Below are 19797 nucleotides of genomic sequence, written 5' to 3' on the forward strand. Positions count from 1 at the left end.
GTGTATGCCATGGTGTGTGTGTGTGTATGCATGCACATGTGAGTGTGTGTGCCATGGTGTGTGTGCGTGTACATGTGCGTGTGCACATGTGTGTGTGCCATGGTATGTGTACGTACATGTGTGTGCCATGGTGTGTATGTGTGTACATGTGAGTGTGTGTGCCATGGTGTGTGTGTGTACATGCACACGTGCACATGTGAGTGTGTGCCATGGTGTGTGTGTGTACATGTGTGTGTGCACATGTGAGTGTGTGCCATGGTGTGTGTGTGTACATGTGAGTGTGTGTGCCATTGTGTGTGTGTGTACGTGCACACGTGCACATGTAAGTGTGTGTGTGCATGTGAGTGTGTGTGTACATGTGTGTGTGCCATGGTGTGTGTGTGCACATGTGAGTGTGTGTGCCATGGTGTGTGTGTGTACATGTGTGTACATGTGAGTGTGTGTGTACATGTGAGTGTGTGTGTACATGTGTGTGTGCCATGGTGTGTGTGTGCACATGTGAGTGTGTGTGTGTCATGGTGTGTGTGTACACACATGCATGTACATGTGAATGTGTGTGTACATGTGAGTGTGTGTGTGTACATGTGTGTGTGCCATGGTGTGTGTGTGCACATGTGAGTGTGTGTGTCATGGTGTGTGTGTGTACACGCATGCATGTACATGTGAGTGTGTGTGCATGTGTGTGTACATGTGAGTGTGTGTGTACATGTGTGTGTGCCATGGTGTGTGTGTGCACATGTGAGTGTGTGTGTCATGGTGTGTGTGTGTGTACACGCATGCATGCACATGTGAGTGTGTGTGTACATGTGTGTGTGTGCGCGCCATGGTGTGTGTGTGTGTGTACACGCACACGTTCACTCGCGTGTGCAGTCAGAGAACTTGGGGAGTCAGCCTCTCCTTTCACTTTGGGTCCTGGAAACAAAGCTGAGGTTCCAGGCTTGCCAACAGCACTTCCATACACTTAGTCAAATACACATACTTTATGAAAGAATATAGGATTATGATGTGACATGGTTTTGAAGGAAGAACAACTTTTTCATGTGGTTCCTCAGGGCATAGAGTTCAACTCAAGTCCTTCAGTTCTCTTTTTGCCCAGCCACAAGCTAACACATTTATATAACTATGGACAGGTCACCTGTTAAATCAGACCCCGAAAGCTGGTGTTTCTACATTCTACGGTAGTGCTATCCAGGAGTTCCCTGCAGTGGTAGAAATATCCTCTATCTGTGATGTAGTAACTGTGGTGACCACATCTACGTTGTGAGACCATAAAATGTTAGTGAGCTTAAACAATGAAATTTTAAGTTTTATTAAAGTAATTTTGAAAACTGAATATCACAACCACAGGTAGCCAATAGATATGGAAGTGAACATAATATAAAAGGCTATATAACCTATAATGGATGCAGTTCATACCAAAATTTTATTTTAAAGCAACACTTAAACATGGGCAGTTTAAGTCAGACTGGAAGAGCAACTGGGAGCTTTCAGGAAGGTGTCTTGGCTCTTTCAGCCTTCCTTCTCACAGTGGCTCCTACAGATTCAAGCACCATATGCAGATGAGTCACAGACATGGACTGGTGTTAGTATTGTGCTCCAGAGTCAAAGCCATACACTGGGGGATGGATACCACCAACCTTCCATCTTCATGGGGCAGAATACAAATTCCTGCTCAAGGGTTCCCACTTTCCACAAACAAACACAGCAAATGGCTCATAGTTTTCTAAGTCAAAGTAGGTGAGGGAGTAATGGCACTCTTTCATTCTTCTTTTATTTTATGTTAATTTTTTCTTATATTTTTGTTGGAATGAATGGTGTCCAGCAGGCTGTGCAATAAAATGAGAAGAAAACTCTCAAGGCAAGACTTTATAGAGCAGAGGCCTAGGAAGAAGACATGCAGGACACATATTTTTCTTCCTTACCATTACAAAAATTCTTGGGTACAATATAAGATAGCCTTACTTAAATACAATTATCATTTTAAAAATCTTCAAAAATTGATTTTAATTTAAAAACTCATTTTATAATACTTTTGAATTCTATAACTTTGTGATTATACTCCAGTGACACACACAAGTTCTAGTATATGACAGATGGTCAATATGTTTAAATAAATGAGTTGTATAATTCAAATAGATAAACATCAAGGGACTAGTTGATTAAAAAGTAAGCATCTGAACTGGGAAGTGCCCCCTGTAGCATGTCCTGGACAGTACTTACCTGGAGAGTGTTTGCTGGATGCAGTCAAAGCTGCCCTGAGGGTTATCTTTCCCCACGTTGGACAGGTAGAAGTTAAAGTTGTGGACTTCACTGAGGGGATCATTTTTGGGAATTTTGACAAGCTAAAAGGTGGGAAAGAGAGAAACACTTCAGTGCTTATGAAATTCTACCTTGCTGGTTGTCCAAGTGAATCATTCATTTCTATAGCATTTAAATGACCAAATAGTTCAAGCAACCTGACAGACATGCCTGTAACTCAGCACGATCTTGCTTCATTTCTGCCCTTACATGTGGGTAAAAATATCACTCCTGTTCAGATATGAGCCCTGCCTAACAGCTTCTAAATGGTCAATCTAATCTTTTGCTGTCTTAATACACATTTAATATCTTTAGTTCTTACTTTTTTGAATAGTATCTTTGAAGAATAACTAGCAGCACAGGCAAAAGTTCAGACAGCCTGGAGCATGTCTTGATGTCCCATGATTCCTTCATTTAATCTCATGCGTATACAATAGGGTCAACAGTCCACAGAGGTCATATTGTAAGTCCTGCCCAGACTGAGTCCTGGGCAGCAACTTTCAAATGGGCAGACATGGTTTTCTTTCTATTTGTTTTTGAGATAGGGCCTCAAGTAGCCAGGCTGGTCTTCAACTCATATAAAACTGAAACAGGCTTTGAGTCCCTCACCTTCCTGCTTCTACCCTCCCAAGTGATGGGGTTATAGATAAACATTTGGCCAGGTTTTTTCTGAGGCCTTGCTCAAGTTATTGTTTCCCTGCTAGGTGAGAACAGAAGACCTATTAGTAAGGATTCCTTCTGATACCCAGTGTCTGAATCAGATAATACTTCCTGTATATAGAAGGAGCTCAGTAAATTTGTGTCAAGGAATTAGAATCTTCTATCAATTCTACTAATATACACTACTCTTTCACCAAGAAGTTTTAGCTAACTTACACCTTTAGCTCAGATATCTAATAAACATAGTGTAGCTCTACATCTTTTAAAAAACATTAACTTTTGCATATGCATGTGTACGTGCATGTGTGTGTGCTATTATCTCAAATTGGAGAATCCCATCACAAAAATATTTTGCATGAAGTAATCACTGTGCACACTACTCATCATGTTCAGGTTTGTTCTAAGGTAGATATAAGAGACTTTCATATTATGATCATGACCAGAATAGGAAAGAATCACAATGAAAAATACGTTTGTATAACTGGCTCCATGCCTTCATGGAAGGGTTTGAAATTTATTGCACACAGGTTCAAATGGAACAAGCAGTGATTTAGCCATTCCTCTAAGAGGTCTGGGAAGATATTTCTGGCACCTAATGGGAAGTCAGAGATATTGACAAAACCCTACAGTGCACAGCCTCAGCAACAAAGAATTGGCCAGACTGAGAAGTCAAAGGCCATACAGAAACTTTGGTTAGAAACAGGTAAGTGGACGTCTTTAAAGAGAAATTGGAATTCAGAGTCCATCGATTTCTAAATAGAAGAGAAAATTAAACTTTTAAAGAAATAAAGTATCTATTTCAAATGAAAGGAATCACTTTACTATTTGAACCCTTATTTCAATTATAACTTCCAATGAGACAACTGAAGAGCAGGAAAGATAAGCAAGAAAATATGAGCCACAGAATAACTAGATATTCTTAAATATGGCTTATGCACACTTTTTTCTTTTCTTTCTCTAATTGGAAGTTACAAAACTTAAGGTATTCAGCTAAAAGTTTCAAATAGATCATGAGTCCTTAAAGACATTCCCCTGACTAGAGGAAAGCTTAAAATACTTAAAATTAAAATTGAGAAGCTTCTCTCTCACCAAGGATGTTCTTGCTAGATTGCTTCTAAATTAGGCCCCAGAACTGATTTCCCATGGTAGTCAGTTACCCAGTCCTCAAGGTTGACCCTAAAGTCTATGAAAAGCAGTACATGCTCTCTCCATACCACACTGCTTCCTGGGTACCACCAATTTGAAGGCTGGTTCCTAAGAAAGTGAAAAGAAAGTGCTATCCATATAAACAATGGGACAAGGTCCCTGGCACAGGGGAATAGAGCATATTCTCAGTTCTGCTGCGATTCTACCTCTCTGTAATGGCTCTGAATTAGAGAAGGTCTCAGACCTACCCCAGATAGGGCCTTCACTGAATCCTCCCAGTTTAGTCTTTTGTTCCCCCACCAGCTCTAATTGTCATATATAGCCTGCCATTTCCAGTATGTCAGTTTTTCTGCTCAGGGGCTATGGTGCTATGCAAACTTGCCAGTTGTAGACCTAATTTCATTCTTGAGGGCACACTTAGATACTTATATAAATAAACTGCATCTAATTTCTCCCTTGAGAATAAATACTATTAGAAAGTATTAATGATTGCATAATTTCAGTTTCTTATTTAGAATTAAGGGTATAGAAATGTATCACCATATCCAGATAATTGGAAAAGTAGTTATTACTTTTCATTCCAAAAACAAGAGACTAAACATCAAAGACTTAGGTCCACAATCCACAACCTTCCTTCCCAACTGCAGTCTGTCTTTAATAAAAAGCTACGAAGAAAATGTTCCAGGAAACTTTCGGACATTCATAATTAACAGAGGCACTGTATACCATGGTGTGTTAAGTCAAGGCTCTAATTATTCAGATATAGGCTCAGGCATGCGGCAATGGAGTACTGTTAAAAGGTTATTTCAACATCACTCACAAACTTGCTCCCTCAAGGACCCAGGGCAGAAGCGCGTGCACATACTGCCCACACTGCACACATGCACACATGCACACGTGCACACTGCACACGGATATTTGCTTATCAGCAGTTGACACCTGTGCTGCAGAGGTTCCCCATGGTTAAGTAAAATACTTTCCACTCCATATGGGATCAAAGTATATGCTAGATTAAAACAAAAACAGTAAGGCCTTTCCATTTAATTAAATGTTTTATTTTGTGGATATTACAAAAGTCTTAAATGGCAGTGCTGTTCTTTGACAGTAATTATATGAGCATCCTAACCTTTTCTGCTGCAGTGATATAAATGCATGATGAGACATTTGTGACCCAGCAGTGCCAGTTTGATATGGCAGTTCTTGGAGTTGAAACTGAATCACAGGACCAGGGGAGACCAGGTCATTTTTTCAAATGTCTTCATTATATAAATTAGAGACAAAGAGGATCAGTGAGCTGTTTGAAGTTATATTCATATTTAAAATCGCCACCCCTATACTCTCAGACCACTTTCTCTGCTTCGTGGCTGCCTGAAACACTCATTAACTTGTGATATTAACGTATTTTTTATGTTTACGGCATTTCTTCCTCCACTAGAATATAAGCTGCTCAAAGAAAGATGCCTTTGCGTGCTTGTGAATGCACTGCCAGCATCTTACATGGTGCAGAGCACAAAGCAGTATTTGCTAAGTCAGTAAAAATGTCGATCAGTGTCTCAGGCAGAACTAGAACTGGTGTCTGCTCTCTTTCCACCAGGGCTTCCAAAATATGCTGGAAAGTTTTATTTAAAAGGGGGCACCTAGCCGGGCGGTAGTGGCGCACGCCTTTAATCCCAGCACTCGGGAGGCAGAGGCAGGTGGATCTCCGTGAGTTCGAGGCCAGCTTGGTCTAAAAAAGCTAGTTCCAGGACAGGAACCAAAAAGCTACGGAGAAACCCTGTCTCGAAAATCAAAAAAAAAAAAGGGGGGGGGCTTCTATCTTCAAATAAGTTTAGGAAATGCCAAGTTAAACAAAATGGCTATGCTGGCTGTAGTGTGACCTAGAAGTCTACCTCTTCCAATCCTCCAGTACCTCAGAAAGTCAGCATGTCTCTTGGTACCATCTGACTGCTCTGCTTACCACTCCGCTCTACAGTGTCGAGACTGAACACCAAGCTTAAATACAGGTGAAACTTGCTGGAAGCATGTAAGCATTAGAATTCGCTGTTGCTTTCAAACTCTTCCCGAACTTTTATTGACTCTGATTTCCTAATAACATAGAAGATAGTTTAGAGATGTCTTTTGAATGCACAATACAGGTCCCACAGTACTGGTGCAGAATCGGGACAGAAAATAGAAACCTCAACCTGAAAGCCACAGCTCTGATGAGGGTTTCTGTTCTCACTCTAGGCCCAACACAATAGGTTTAGGGAAGTAAAGAAATGGCCTCAGAACAACCCAGATGTACAAACCAATGTGGGGCAGAAAAGTAGGAAGTAGAGGTACCCATTTATGACAGCAGAAAAAAATGAAGTCTAGAAAGACAAGGAAAAACTAAGGCAGGGGCTGGAGAGAGTCTAACACACACCAGAGCCATCTGAAAGCTCATGACAGACACTTTGTTGATGAGGGTAGTGGAAAATGTCAAATGCAGCCAGCACAAAGAAAAATCCTGGAAATTCTCCCAAAAGTATATCAAGTAGCAATAAACATAAAAAATTAAAGATAATATAAATCCATTTGCTTCTTTGATTTAACCCTTAGCAAGATGTCTGCTAAGGAAGGGAAACAGAAGAGATAACAGCATTCTCTTCTAGTCTCCGCACACCTCACCTCAAGCCAGCAAACCCTTTCAAAAGGGCAGCAGCCCCAAACTGGGTGATTCCTAGCTTAACGCTCTCACACTTCTAATGTGTTCTTTATAAGCTGTCACCACTGTAGGGGAAACACTGATTAATGGTAGTATTTACAACTCGTATTATTTGTAGAACTATAGTTTCATTAATCTATTCCACAAGTACTCAGTGAGGGCTACTATGTTGGGTACTGTTTAAATTTCTATGGCATGCTGCTGAATAAAACTAAAATCTCTGCCATTGTGTCTATGTACAGACATCTATAAGTGTGATGGTGGTGGCGAGGAGTGGGAGACAGGGAGCAACAGAGGGCAGCAGGACTCCTAGACATAAGAACTGTGAGGAATGAGGAGAACTAAATGACATACATGGTCTTCTGTCTGAAAGAACGGAACCTCTTCAATGTGTGCATAAATATGAACATCTGATCACTTCCTTTTTTTTTCCTTCCATCAATTTTTTTAATCTTAAAAGTAATGATCAGAGCCGGGCGGTGGTGGCGCACATCTTTAATCCCAGCACTCGGGAGGCAGAGGCAGGCAGATCTCTGTGAGTTCGAGGCCAGCCTGCTCTACACGAGCTAGTTCCAGGACAGGAACCAAAAACTACGGAGAAACCCTGTCTCGAAAAAAATCAAAAAAAAAAAAAAAGTGATGACCAGAATCCACTTACAAGCTGGGCATATATCTTAAATACAACTGACCATTGTTGGTTTCACCAGCTAAAAAGGGCTTCAACACCAGTTCTGTTATGACTCACTTTGCAGCATCATGGCTAAAATTACTTAGAAGACACCAGGTGGCTAGGAGTAAGTTGGTTAGTCTCTGGGCATTTCCAGGAAAAACTGGGGTGGGGTAGGGTAGGCAGTTATAGTCAGGGAAAAGATGCAAATAATAGATATTGGAGGCACACCAGGGTAAAGCTGTGTGGCCTAAGGAGCATGAGAGAATAAAAACATTTTATTTAAAAATGAATGGAAATTAGAGCCAAATACTAAAGCAGCTTTTGAAAAAAAGTGAGAGAACCATGGGAAAAATCTGAGTGAGTTCTTTGTTCAAAACGCAGTAGTCATGGCTGGACTCTACATGAAGAGCCGGAGAGCAAGAACTCCAAACCTCCAGCAGTTAGTTAGCTCAGGACTCTCACCGCTCTTTTTAGAAATCACCTTAAACATCTAAAAACATAACAGAGGATTGATGCCGACATCGAAGAGAACGGAAGTCTCTTCACATCCCTGAATCGTCTCTGTAGATACTGAGGCCACTGTTATCTTGACGACTCAGCCTCCACTCCTCTTCTCAGACACCCTTCATGTTCTACACGTTCTACTCCTCCTCCCTGATGATTCCTCAAGTGTGTGCTCTCAGCTATCTCCCCTGCTTTGGTTCAAAGCCTCTTGTGCTTTTTGACAATGTCTTTCAGCTTCTATTTTGATCCCTTTCCAATGCCATCCTTAAATCATTCAGCTCTTTCCCCCTACATCGCTAAGTTTTTAAATGGAAACTATTCTCATATGCCAGTCTGAACACAGCAGTCCACACAGCACAGCACTGATGTTTTCCATCCTGCTCCCCAGCCCCGTCCGTGCACAAGTGAAAGAAGCAGGACTGGGCCTCACTCTCAGAGGCAGTACTGCTAACCAGAAAGCACTGGGCTCCATCCCTACTTCTTGTTTACCTTGTAGCAATATTTCTCTTACTTAGGACTCAGTGCAGGTCCTTTTCTCCTTAGGGAACCTTGCTTTCTATAGGAGGTGGGCTCAGTTGCTCCTTTCCTGGGTCCCCACAGTCTCCTCACCCTTTCCTGCTGTCTTTACTAAGTTGAATACTGAGTACTGGTTTATGTCTGTCTCAACAGACTGAGTTGTTTAGAAGCAAGGGCCATGGACACTGTAGATACCTCATAATACTTGCAGGATTTATCTGAAAAAAAAAATGCCAGCGATTTAAAAAAAATCACCAATGAATTTGAAATAGCTCCCTTAAGGGTCTTTGGAAAACCAGGATGCTCCAGAGAAGACACAGAGCGAGGGTAGAGATGCCTGCTGTGAGGCACCAATGTCAGGAGGAGGAAGTTTTTAACCTCTTCTGCTATGTTTAGCTCCAAAACCTGGGGGGAAGTGGCTTCTTGGGTTTGTGGTGCTCAAATTTATATTGCACGCTTGTCTTTTAATACAAAGTATAGTTCATCTTTACTAAATGCAGAAACTCTGGCCTCACCAAATTCCATTTGAAAACACTCCTCAACTTCTTAAAAACACACTGCATCTTAAAGGTCTCAGGGAGAGACTAAACACTTCTCAAATGAGGCATTCTCCTGGTAAACTATAAAGCAGAAATTGGTCTTTTGAAAAGATAGTTTGTTTAAACAAAGCTCAAATCTGAATTCTATAAGGAAAAAAAAGTTACACGTGATCCAAATCCCCTCAGGTCTCTTCTCTTCCTGTTCTCCTGGGGCCCTGAGGGAAGCCACACCAGCCATGCCAGGAGGAACTGCAGGCAAATACTGGCGGACCTCGGGTTTATGCCTGGCAGTCACCAGCAGTGGTGTAAATCTAGTGGAGAGACTGGGACTTGACAGGTGGGAGCTGCCCTCAAGATCAACAGAAAGGCTGGCATTGGCCTGAGATTTTGCAAAATGCATGGTTTCAGTTCAATTCAATCAACATCACCACGAAAATTTGTATGCTGACTAATATAAACAACACGGGGCTTGAAGAAGAATATTTCCAAATTGAAATGGAGGGGTGGCTAGCTCTTAATTCTGTGTTCCACTCTCAATAGCAAGACTTTTTCTTTTAAAGCTATTTAGATTTTTAAAAAATAATCTAAATTTATTTTTTAATAAATGCGCATGATGGGACATGTCTTTGATTCCGGCGCCCATCCTCCCAGCTGTGTGATGGAGTTGGTTGTCCTTACTCTCCTGCCACCATTGCCACTCCTTTGCCTCCTGACTTGACTCCTAGAAGCAGGCTGACCTTCTGGCCTTTTAAATTTTTAAAAAAGTAAATGTAAAAGAATGAGGTCAACTAGTTGTTCAGTTATTATTACTATTTTAATATACATTTCTGAGGTTGACCTGTTGGCCTTCATTTTTTGGTTTTCATGTTTCATGTATCAAAACATAATCCTAAAGATGAAGCCTGCTAGTATTTGAATTTTTATAGATCTTTCTCCAAATACCTGCTCCGAAAATAATAGATACATAATTTTACAAGATGTATTTCTATTTAATTTTCATGAGTCAAAACCACATATTAAACCTATGAAGGATTAAGAACTATTTTTGATTTCACAGCTATGGATACAGAACATCAAGTATTAAATGAGAGATTGGAGTCCTGATTCCTAAAGAGCCTTAGCAAGCCTGATAGAAGATGGAAGTAGGAGAACCTGTCAAACCTCCAGATAAGTTCATTTAAGACTGTGCAGCCATGTGGGAGGGGGGAGATCACTAGCTTTCTAAGTTTGTTATGTTCCTTTAGAGGAGACAGCCATCAAAGGAGAGTGTAGAGACCCAAGCATGTTAAATTATTAGGACTATAAATAATGGTATGCAGAAATGTCAAAACAGTAAACTATGTAAACAGTTACATAAAGCACTATAACTATTTTTACAATTACTGAAATAGGGTAATTATCTCAAAAAGTCTCTTACATTATGAACATAAAGATTATCCCCACTGTTTGGAGGAACATGAAGAATTACAAATTGCAAACAATTCAAAACCACCCCTTTTGGTATTATCAGATGGGGACTGACAAACATCTGGTGATACTTCTTAGCATCTAAAGATGCTACAGCCAGGCAGTGGTGGCGCACGCCTTTAATCCCAGCACTCGGGAGGCAGAGGCAGGCGGATCTCTGTGAGTTCGAGGCCAGCCTGCTCTACAAGAGCTAGTTCCAGGACAGGAACCAAAAGCTACGGAGAAACCCTGTCTTGAAAATCCAAAAAATAAAAAAAAATAAAATAAAGACACTACAGTGTTTATCATGCGGCAGATCACACTGCTAAACACACTACAGTGTTTATCATACGGCAGATCACACTGTCAGTTTGTAAAAACTCCTGAAAGCACTAAGAAAAGCTGTGGGCCCGGAACCCAGCACCCTTCCAGGGAGTCACTGAAAACATTCATATCTTTTGATCTAATGTGTTCCACATCTCTGAATCTACCCTAAGGAAACAGACAGGAAAATAAAATGAATGACCGGGCGGTGGTGGCGCTTGCCTTTAATCCCAGCACTCGGGAGGCAGAGGCAGGCGGATCTCTGTGAGTTCGAGACCAGCCTGGTCTACAAGAGCTAGTTGCAGGACAGGCTCCAAAACCACAGAGAAACCCTGTCTCGAAAAACAAAAAAACAACAACAACAACAAAAAAGAATGCCCAAGGGTGTTCCTTATTCTTATAGCAGAAGTAATCAAAGAACAGTTAAGTGGGTGATAGTATATTCACATAATAAAAGGTTAGGCAGCTATTTCAATGTAACCTTTACTATAGAAAAATGCTTCTAATATAGCTTTAAAAATAAAATATTTAAAAAGTAATCAATAAATATACTGCCTATGAAAATTTAAAATTTTATTTACTAGATTTTTTTTGTGTGTGTTTTGCTTTTTAAGATGAGGTCTCATGTAGCTCAGTCTAGTCTCAAATTCACTATGTAGGTGAGGTTGGTCATGAACTCCATATCTTCCTGCCACCAACCCCAAGTTCTAGGATTACAGACATCCACCACCACATCCACGTGGCTCTGCAACTTTTAAAAACATGTATGTGAGAATGGAAAAAAAAACAAAAATAAAAAGACTAGGAGAAATCCAAGCTAATTTCTTTGACTCTTGTCTCATCCTTCTTCTTGTCTATACTTTATAGTTCTAACACGTCCATTCGCTTTCTTTCTCAAACAGAAACAAAAAGGATGAATAAAAATAGATTCTAGACCATCACTATGAAATTTGTCCTTCATGACTCAATCAGCTTAAATATTTTGAAAGCTGCATTAAAAAAAAGTGTCTTCAACTGTAAAATGCTGTTTCTCTAACATCAACCTTGGACTTCCAAGTCTGTTTTCTTCAAGTTCCCTGAGGAAGACACAGAGTACTACCTTCCCTGAAAACAGGAAACAAAACTGCAAGCATCCCAAGAACTGTTTTTCTACAGCCAAATAAAGAACTTTCAGACAGCTGTGGCAAAGCAAGTCAGCACATGCTCACTGTCAGATGGAAATGGAACCTCCCTTGACAATCTTTGAAGACAGACTTACCAACAGAGAAAACCAAAAGTATCTACTTGAGTTGTACAGATGTGCCCAGTATTGGTTAGTCGAGTATTACTACATTCATAATGTGGCTACAATTTCTGTTTCCATTCTGATATATCCCCAACACAACACTGAATGACTATGCAGGACTATCAGTTTTTGGAATATTTCAGAGACTGCTTTTCTTTCAGGGGGTGTATGGAGCAGGCCAATTTAACTCTTAATCACTTTCTACTGAACTGAGTTTGATAGCCTAACTCTGCTAGCACACCCTCTCTGCAAATCTAACCAATGCTGCAGTTTATTCCCTAATCTGTCTTTTCTACGCTGAACACCCCACCCCTCGGTGGCCCTCACAATACCACTGCCCCAGCCTTAACTCAGAAGGCACACACCTCTCCTCCCACACCTTTGATAAGGCTAGCAACTCGGCATGGAAAGGGAACAGAAAGGAGGCGTTCTTCACTGATAGATGACAAGGCAGCTCTGCGAGCGGCCGAGGAGCACATAGTCAGCTGTGTCTAACTACAGACAGTCCTCAAGGCTGCCTTCTCCATCCTCCTTGGCAGCTTCTTCTCTTTTTTTTTTAAACCTTTATTATTCAGCCTTTTACCTAGATTTTCATATTAAGCCTGACATCTCAGAAAATTTCTTTTGTGTTTGTTTATGGTACATTTAGGAAATAGAGTTAACAAAATTTTGAGGCCCTCTATTGAAATATGTTCTGGTTTTCTTTTTCACTTAACCCACGAAGGTAACAAATTACATTTAAGTTAGTAATACCAAGGGCAAACTTTAATTTACATACTTAATTCTACAGCAATCTGGGTCTCCTCTGAGGTTCTGCCTGCCTTTCCCTACCAAAGGTAACCAGTACTGGGCCTTCTGCTGTTCTCACTGTGTTTGCTTTTTAATACTTTTATCGTAAGAAAAGCACGTGATATACCTTTTGTCTATACTCGTTAGATAAAAGTGACATTACCCTATGTGGTCCTCTGCTCTCTTGGCAATTTCACTGCCGTGTTGTAGAGCTATAATGATGCGCCTAACTGTTGTGTATCCCAACACTGAGTTAGTACACACCCTAGTCTGTTGTGTATCCCAACACTGAGTTAGCACACCCTAGTCTGTTGTGTATTTCAACACTGAGTTAGTACACACCTAGTCTGTTGTGTATTCCAACACTGAGTTAGTACACACCCTAGTCTGTTGTGTATCCCAACACTGAGTTAGTACACACCTAGTCTGTTGTGTATTCCAACACTGAGTTAGCACACACCTAGTCTGTTGTGTATTCCAACACTGAGTTAGTACACACCCTAGTCTGTTGTGTATTCCAACACTGAGTTAGCACACACCCTAGTCTGTTGTGTATTCCAACACTGAGTTAGTACACACCTAGTCTGTTGTGTATTCCAACACTGATTTGCACACACCTAGTCTGTTGTGTATTCCAACACTGAGTTAGTACACACCCTAGTCTGTTGTGTATTTCAACACTGAGTTAGTACACACCCTAGTCTGTTGTGTATCCCAACACTGAGTTAGCACACACCTAGTCTGTTGTGTATCCCAACACTGAGTTAGTACACACCTAGTCTGTTGTGTATCCCAACACTGAGTTAGTACACACCCTAGTCTGTTGTGTATTCCAACACTGAGTTAGTACACACCTAGTCTGTTGTGTATCCCAACACTGAGTTAGTACACACCTAGTCTGTTGTGTATTCCAACACTGAGTTAGTACACACCCTAGTCTGTTGTGTATCCCAACACTGAGTTAGCACACACCCTAGTCTGTTGTGTATTCCAACACTGAGTTAGTACACACCCTAGTCTGTTGTGTATTCCAACACTGAGTTAGCACACACCCTAGTCTGTTGTGTATTCCAACACTGAGTTAGTACACACCTAGTCTGTTGTGTATTCCAACACTGAGTTAGTACACACCTAGTCTGTTGTGTATCCCAACACTGAGTTAGTACACACCTAGTCTGTTGTGTATTCCAACACTGAGTTAGTACACACCTAGTCTGTTGTGTATCCCAACACTGAGTTAGTACACACCTAGTCTGTTGTGTATTCCAACACTGAGTTAGCACACCCTAGTCTGTTGTGTATTCCAACACTGAGTTAGCACACACCCTAGTCTGTTGTGTATTCCAACACTGAGTTAGTACACACCTAGTCTGTTGTGTATCCCAACACTGAGTTAGTACACACCTAGTCTGTTGTGTATTCCAACACTGAGTTAGTACACACCTAGTCTGTTGTGTATTCCAACACTGAGTTAGCACACCCTAGTCTGTTGTGTATTCCAACACTGAGTTAGCACACACCCTAGTCTGTTGTGTATTCCAACACTGAGTTAGTACACACCTAGTCTGTTGTGTATTCCAACACTGAGTTAGTACACACCTAGTCTGTTGTGTATTCCAACACTGAGTTAGTACACACCCTAGTCTGTTGTGTATCCCAACACTGAGTTAGCACACACCCTAGTCTGTTGTGTATTCCAACACTGAGTTAGTACACACCCTAGTCTGTTGTGTATTCCAACACTGAGTTAGCACACACCCTAGTCTGTTGTGTATTCCAACACTGAGTTAGTACACACCTAGTCTGTTGTGTATTCCAACACTGAGTTAGTACACACCCTAGTCTGTTGTGTATCCCAACACTGAGTTAGTACACACCTAGTCTGTTGTGTATTCCAACACTGAGTTAGCACACACCCTAGTCTGTTGTGTATTCCAACACTGAGTTAGCACACACCCTAGTCTGTTGTGTATCCCAACACTGAGTTAGTACACACCTAGTCTGTTGTGTATCCCAACACTGAGTTAGTACACACCTAGTCTGTTGTGTATTCCAACACTGAGTTAGTACACACCCCAGTCTGTTGTGTATTCCAACACTGAGTTAGTACACCCTAGTCTGTTGTGTATTCCAACACTGAGTTAGTACACCCTAGTCTGTTGCTGTTCTTAGTAGTGACGCTCCCTGAAGGAAAGGCATGTTCTCCACAGCTGAGAAAGTCCATCAGTGCAGCTTCATTTCAGAACCCTCTTTTCTATATCCACCTTCTCTTTTTACTAGAAAAAAAAGTACCTTGGAGTTGCCTTTTGCAAACCCTTTTGGTACAAGTTTCTGGTGATGATGGCAACCAGACAGCTCCATTTTGGCAGAAGGCTGGCAGAGTTATGGGAGAGCTGACAGAAACAGCTCCTACACAGCGTGACCCAAGCTCATCCACCTCAATTTTGAGTACGACTTCTCCATTCAACCGAATACTCAAGCAACAAACACAGAGCTATCCTTGACTTTCTCCTCTCCACTGTTCCCATTTACCTATTCTCTCATCAGCCAAATCCCGGGAATCTTGTCCAGCAGCTATTGGCAAAGCATGCTGAAATGCAATCTGACCCCGTGATTCTTAGACTAAAACTTAAAAAACAGATGATGGTCTCCTGCAGGGTTTGAAAACCACTGGGTGTAACCTCCTAGAAGGCAGTGACATTAGTTCAGTGGACTGGGACTGAGACTCTCTTTTTATTTATTTATTTAGTATGTGGGTATTCTGTTTATATGCATGTCTGTGTACCACATACATGTGTGCCTGATGCCTGCAGAAGAGGGCATTGCAGCCCCTGGAACTGGTGTTAGAGATGGTTGTCAGCCCCAGGTGGATGCCAGAAACTGCAATAGCAGAGTTAGCTCCTAGCTAAGGTGCCATCTCTCTAGCCACACCCTCCTTAGAAAAACTCTCTTTTTATTTACTTACAGGATTCTTTTTAAATGAGAGAGAATATAATAAAAAAAAAAACACGGACAATGCAGGTGAGGTTAGGATAAAATAAATCTCATGCACTGGAACTTCTGTTTCGGCTTCATGAATGTGCACATCCATGTGTGTTAAGACCTCAAGGTAACTGTTTTCTCTTGGTGCACGGTCATGTGTGTGTCATGTATGATTGCTTATGTGCCTTATATATGATATTTGACTGTGGGGCCAGGTCTACATGGGCATCTTCCTCTCTCTATCACTTTCATTTTTTCTTTTCTTTTCCTCCTCCTCCTCCTCCTCCTCCTCCTCCTCCTCCTCCTCCTCCTCCTCCTCCTCCTCCTCCTCCTCCTTCTTCTTTTTTCTTTTTTGGGACAGCATCTCTCACTGAGCGACATTTGCTGGACATGGAGAGCCCAAGATCCCCATACATCCCCCCTTCTAGGGATAGGGTCACAGATGTACACTGCCACACCTGTATTTTATGTGTCAGAGATCTGGTTTTAGGTCTGTCTTACAAAGCACAGACTTCACCCATGCAGACTGTTTAATATTAATGTGAATAATTTGTAAGTATGTTCCAAAGAAAATCATCTGCAGATATAGCTTCCTCCCCGTAGAAATAGATGACAGATATAAATCATCTCCTTAGAAAAGTCTATATATTGGCATACATATATATTCTTATAGTGAATCCTGCTATCATAGAAAACCGGAGGAACGGTTTTCAAAGTCCAGATTTCCAGTCCTCATCACAGACCTCCAAAGAGAGTGCAGACAAGTAGCACTGGTCTGCACATCGGAACCTTCCATCCCTGAGAAGGGGCGCCACCTGCCACACCTATTTCCACTTTGCTCATGCTGTGAAAGCTCAAGTCCTCTCACCAGTCAACTCATGGTGGCCCTTTGAACTCAGTTCCAAAAATGTTTCCCTGATGTCTTCCTGACCACCCCTCTGCTCCTTAACAGCTGGACAGCGGTCAAAGAATGTGTGTGTGAATGTGAGAATAAACATAAATATTGAACACTTATCACAGAAAGGTAGTGATGAGAACAGATGCCGACACCTGAAGGCAGCCAGCCTCCTCCACCAGATAATGGAACAAGTACCACCTGTTGGCACTTCAGTACTATCGACTCTGAAGCAACAGTTCATATATCAGAGAGAGAGAGAGAGTCTCCATAGCACTGCTGTAGCAATTAGACAAGAATAATATATGTAAATTGCTTAGCAGTAACAAAAAATTATAAAGATATTTCTTCTCTTTAAATTGTCTAGCTTTAGCAACAATGAGGAAACAGCCCAAAGATGAAATCTTACTCATAGCTTAGACACTTGCACTGCACTGTTAGAGGAACCAAACCCAAGAGTCTAGCAAGCTGGGGAGGAGTCACGATTTGATGGAGAGCTACAAACTTCGAGGTGTCCCCAAACGATGACAAAACAAACGAGCTGCCGCTGCTAAGGCAATGCATTCTAGTTCATAAGACTTACATGTTCAAATCGAAAGCGCACACACACCAGAGCCAAAGCCCAGCTTCCTTTAACGTGTAAAATGTTGTTTCAAGTAAGATCTGGGGCACTACTGTTTTATTTTTATTTTCCTGGATTAATTTTTTTCTTCAAATACAGTTCTTAAAATCTTGTCATACATGCACACAGGGCATAGAAAGAGGCCAAAACTGCTATTTCAATATTGCTAATGGTTCCAATTTAATTAACTATATATATATAGGACCACCGGTGCCACTGAAGGACAAAATTACTCTTTCCAAGCTTTAATAACTGAGTGCTATCTAAATGATAGTATATGAAACAGATGACTCAATTTCATAAATTTTAGTGTTTAATGGGAAACAAGATACAAACCTCAATGCTATCAATGACAAATTTTGTCAGCAAAGAATGTATTCCATGTATTCCAGCGAGGCAAGAGAGCCGCACCTGAAGGTCCCGTTTGCGCGCTCGCACTGCGACACTGGGGCCTGCATGTTGCTGACAGAAGGCTGGAATTACTCATTTATAGCATCTGTGACCCTTCAGATCAGTGAAGAGCAGAGCAGGGTGAGCACCCCTCTCCACACGTGTGCTTTGGGGACCTATCTTACTGGACCCCTTACTGAGGTTTCTGCAAAGCTATAGTCAGAAAACACTGTCAGATAGTTCCAAGGCCCTGAAGACATGGACAGTCTTCCCACTTCTGCCATTCTGAACTCCTGGCACTCTCTCTGTGTCTCACAAGCCTACGATAGCAGCCGCACTATTGCTGTGAAGACACTGAATTTAGCTTACTGCCTCTGCTCATTTAGCAAGCCCAGAGGCTAGTCCTTATCCAGAAAGAAAAGCAGGGCAGAGACGAGTGGCAACATAAAATTAGAGAAGCTGGTTAATTTACAATAGCTTCAAACTATGATTTCATTCATTGGAGATAATGAGTGTCTAGGGGCAGTTCATATTCTTGGCTAAAATGAGATTTTTTTAAAAAAATGTTTGTGTGCATAAGTTAAATAATTAACTAACCTTAGACAGTTACCATGTAAAGAATTGTAATTCAATATAAATACTAAAATAAATGTCTCTATGTATAAATCACTATAAAATCCAAAATGTTAAAAAAAATACCATTCTAGGGGAATATAACTTTAAGGGTCTTCTAGTATTAGTCACATACATGGACAAGAGTATCAGGTCCTCAGCAGCAACTTCTGGGCAGACTGATTAGACACAATCGTGCGCAAAACTAGCGGGCTAGCCAAACCAGAAACAGCAGGGGAAAGAAAGCATATCATCTAAGAGGAATGGCAGTGCTGGGGATTTATTTTTGTCTTTGCTGCTTGTTCCAAGCTGATCGTTATCTTTGCTTTCCAGGTACCAAGTCGGGAAGGGAAGGGCTGTCTGCGGGAAGCATATTCAGGGTGGGTTGAAATTGCCTACTAATTTCAAATGCTGTGTAATTTAGCCTTTTAAACCCAATCTTCTCCCCAGGCCCTACAAAGTAAAATAAATAATTAGCAAAGTATTCCTAAATGTTATGCTAAATTCAGAGCTTAAACAAAAAAAATTTTTAAAATCCAAACCTCTGTGCTTTGGAGTTAATGACTCTACTGTAAGAATTCCTAGCACTATCCAAGCATTTTTTTTTTTTTTTTTTTTTTTTTTTTTTTTGGATATCCAAGCATTTTTAACGTCACCAGTTAAACCCATTCAGGAGGTCACGTTGTGCCTTTCTGGGAGGCATACATTTAGAACTTGTTTGGCTGGCTTGTTCTGTCTTGAAAAAGTGATGTGTGACTGTGTTTCCTTCAGTTTACAAAATACATAGTATATAGAAAATGTTTTTTTAAATTTTCAACAGTTTTAAGACAGTTTCTAAAAATTGCATATGCAAAACTACTATCAATTATAGCCTCTGGAACTGGTCAGGCAGAAAGTAAGCAACTAAATAGGCCTGTTAGCAATCTCAGGATAAATAACTGAGTCAGAATGGATTCCTCAATCTCACACCCTGACAGTGTTAATATAATTTCTCATTTTCATGTGGCAATCACTCCCTGGACATCAGTCCTTGGAGTCACAAGCAAATCAACTGCAATGGCACCACTGCCAGCAAATGTGGCCTTTATTTGCTGTTGAAAATCTTGCTATTTCAGATTTTACCCCAATTATCACATTTCTCACATCTATTTATGTGTGTAAAATGTTGTGCGACTACACAGTTCTTAATCAGGCTTTTAGAATTTTATATGTTTATTGCCAAGATACAACGTTCCTTTTTCTTTTCTTTTTTAAATACAATACCTTGACGAGTCGCTCACGTGGGTCTTGAACTCTAAATTCTCCTGCCTCAGCATCCCAAATGCTGGCATTACGAGGTATACAGCATCATGTATAGCTGAAATATACCATTTCTGAACCCACAAAAATCTTTGTTTAAAGTGTTGATTCATAGCAGTCAGAAACAAAGCCTT

The 19797-nt window shown here is 40.9% G+C and overlaps 1 protein-coding gene across 1 annotated transcript in view; it reads right to left on the reverse strand.

The window, feature by feature from the left end:
• The window catches only part of Ell2 (elongation factor for RNA polymerase II 2), a 68998-nt gene that overhangs the window by 25245 nt on the left and 23956 nt on the right, over window positions 1-19797 (reverse strand). The window contains exon 3 of the mRNA XM_075976442.1: window positions 2221-2342. Within this exon, the coding sequence (XP_075832557.1) occupies window positions 2221-2342 (122 nt within the window). The remainder of the gene's footprint in view (window positions 1-2220; window positions 2343-19797) is intronic.

Source organism: Microtus pennsylvanicus, chromosome 6 (assembly GCF_037038515.1).
Source record: "Microtus pennsylvanicus isolate mMicPen1 chromosome 6, mMicPen1.hap1, whole genome shotgun sequence".
Classification (NCBI taxonomy): Eukaryota; Metazoa; Chordata; class Mammalia; order Rodentia; family Cricetidae; genus Microtus; species Microtus pennsylvanicus.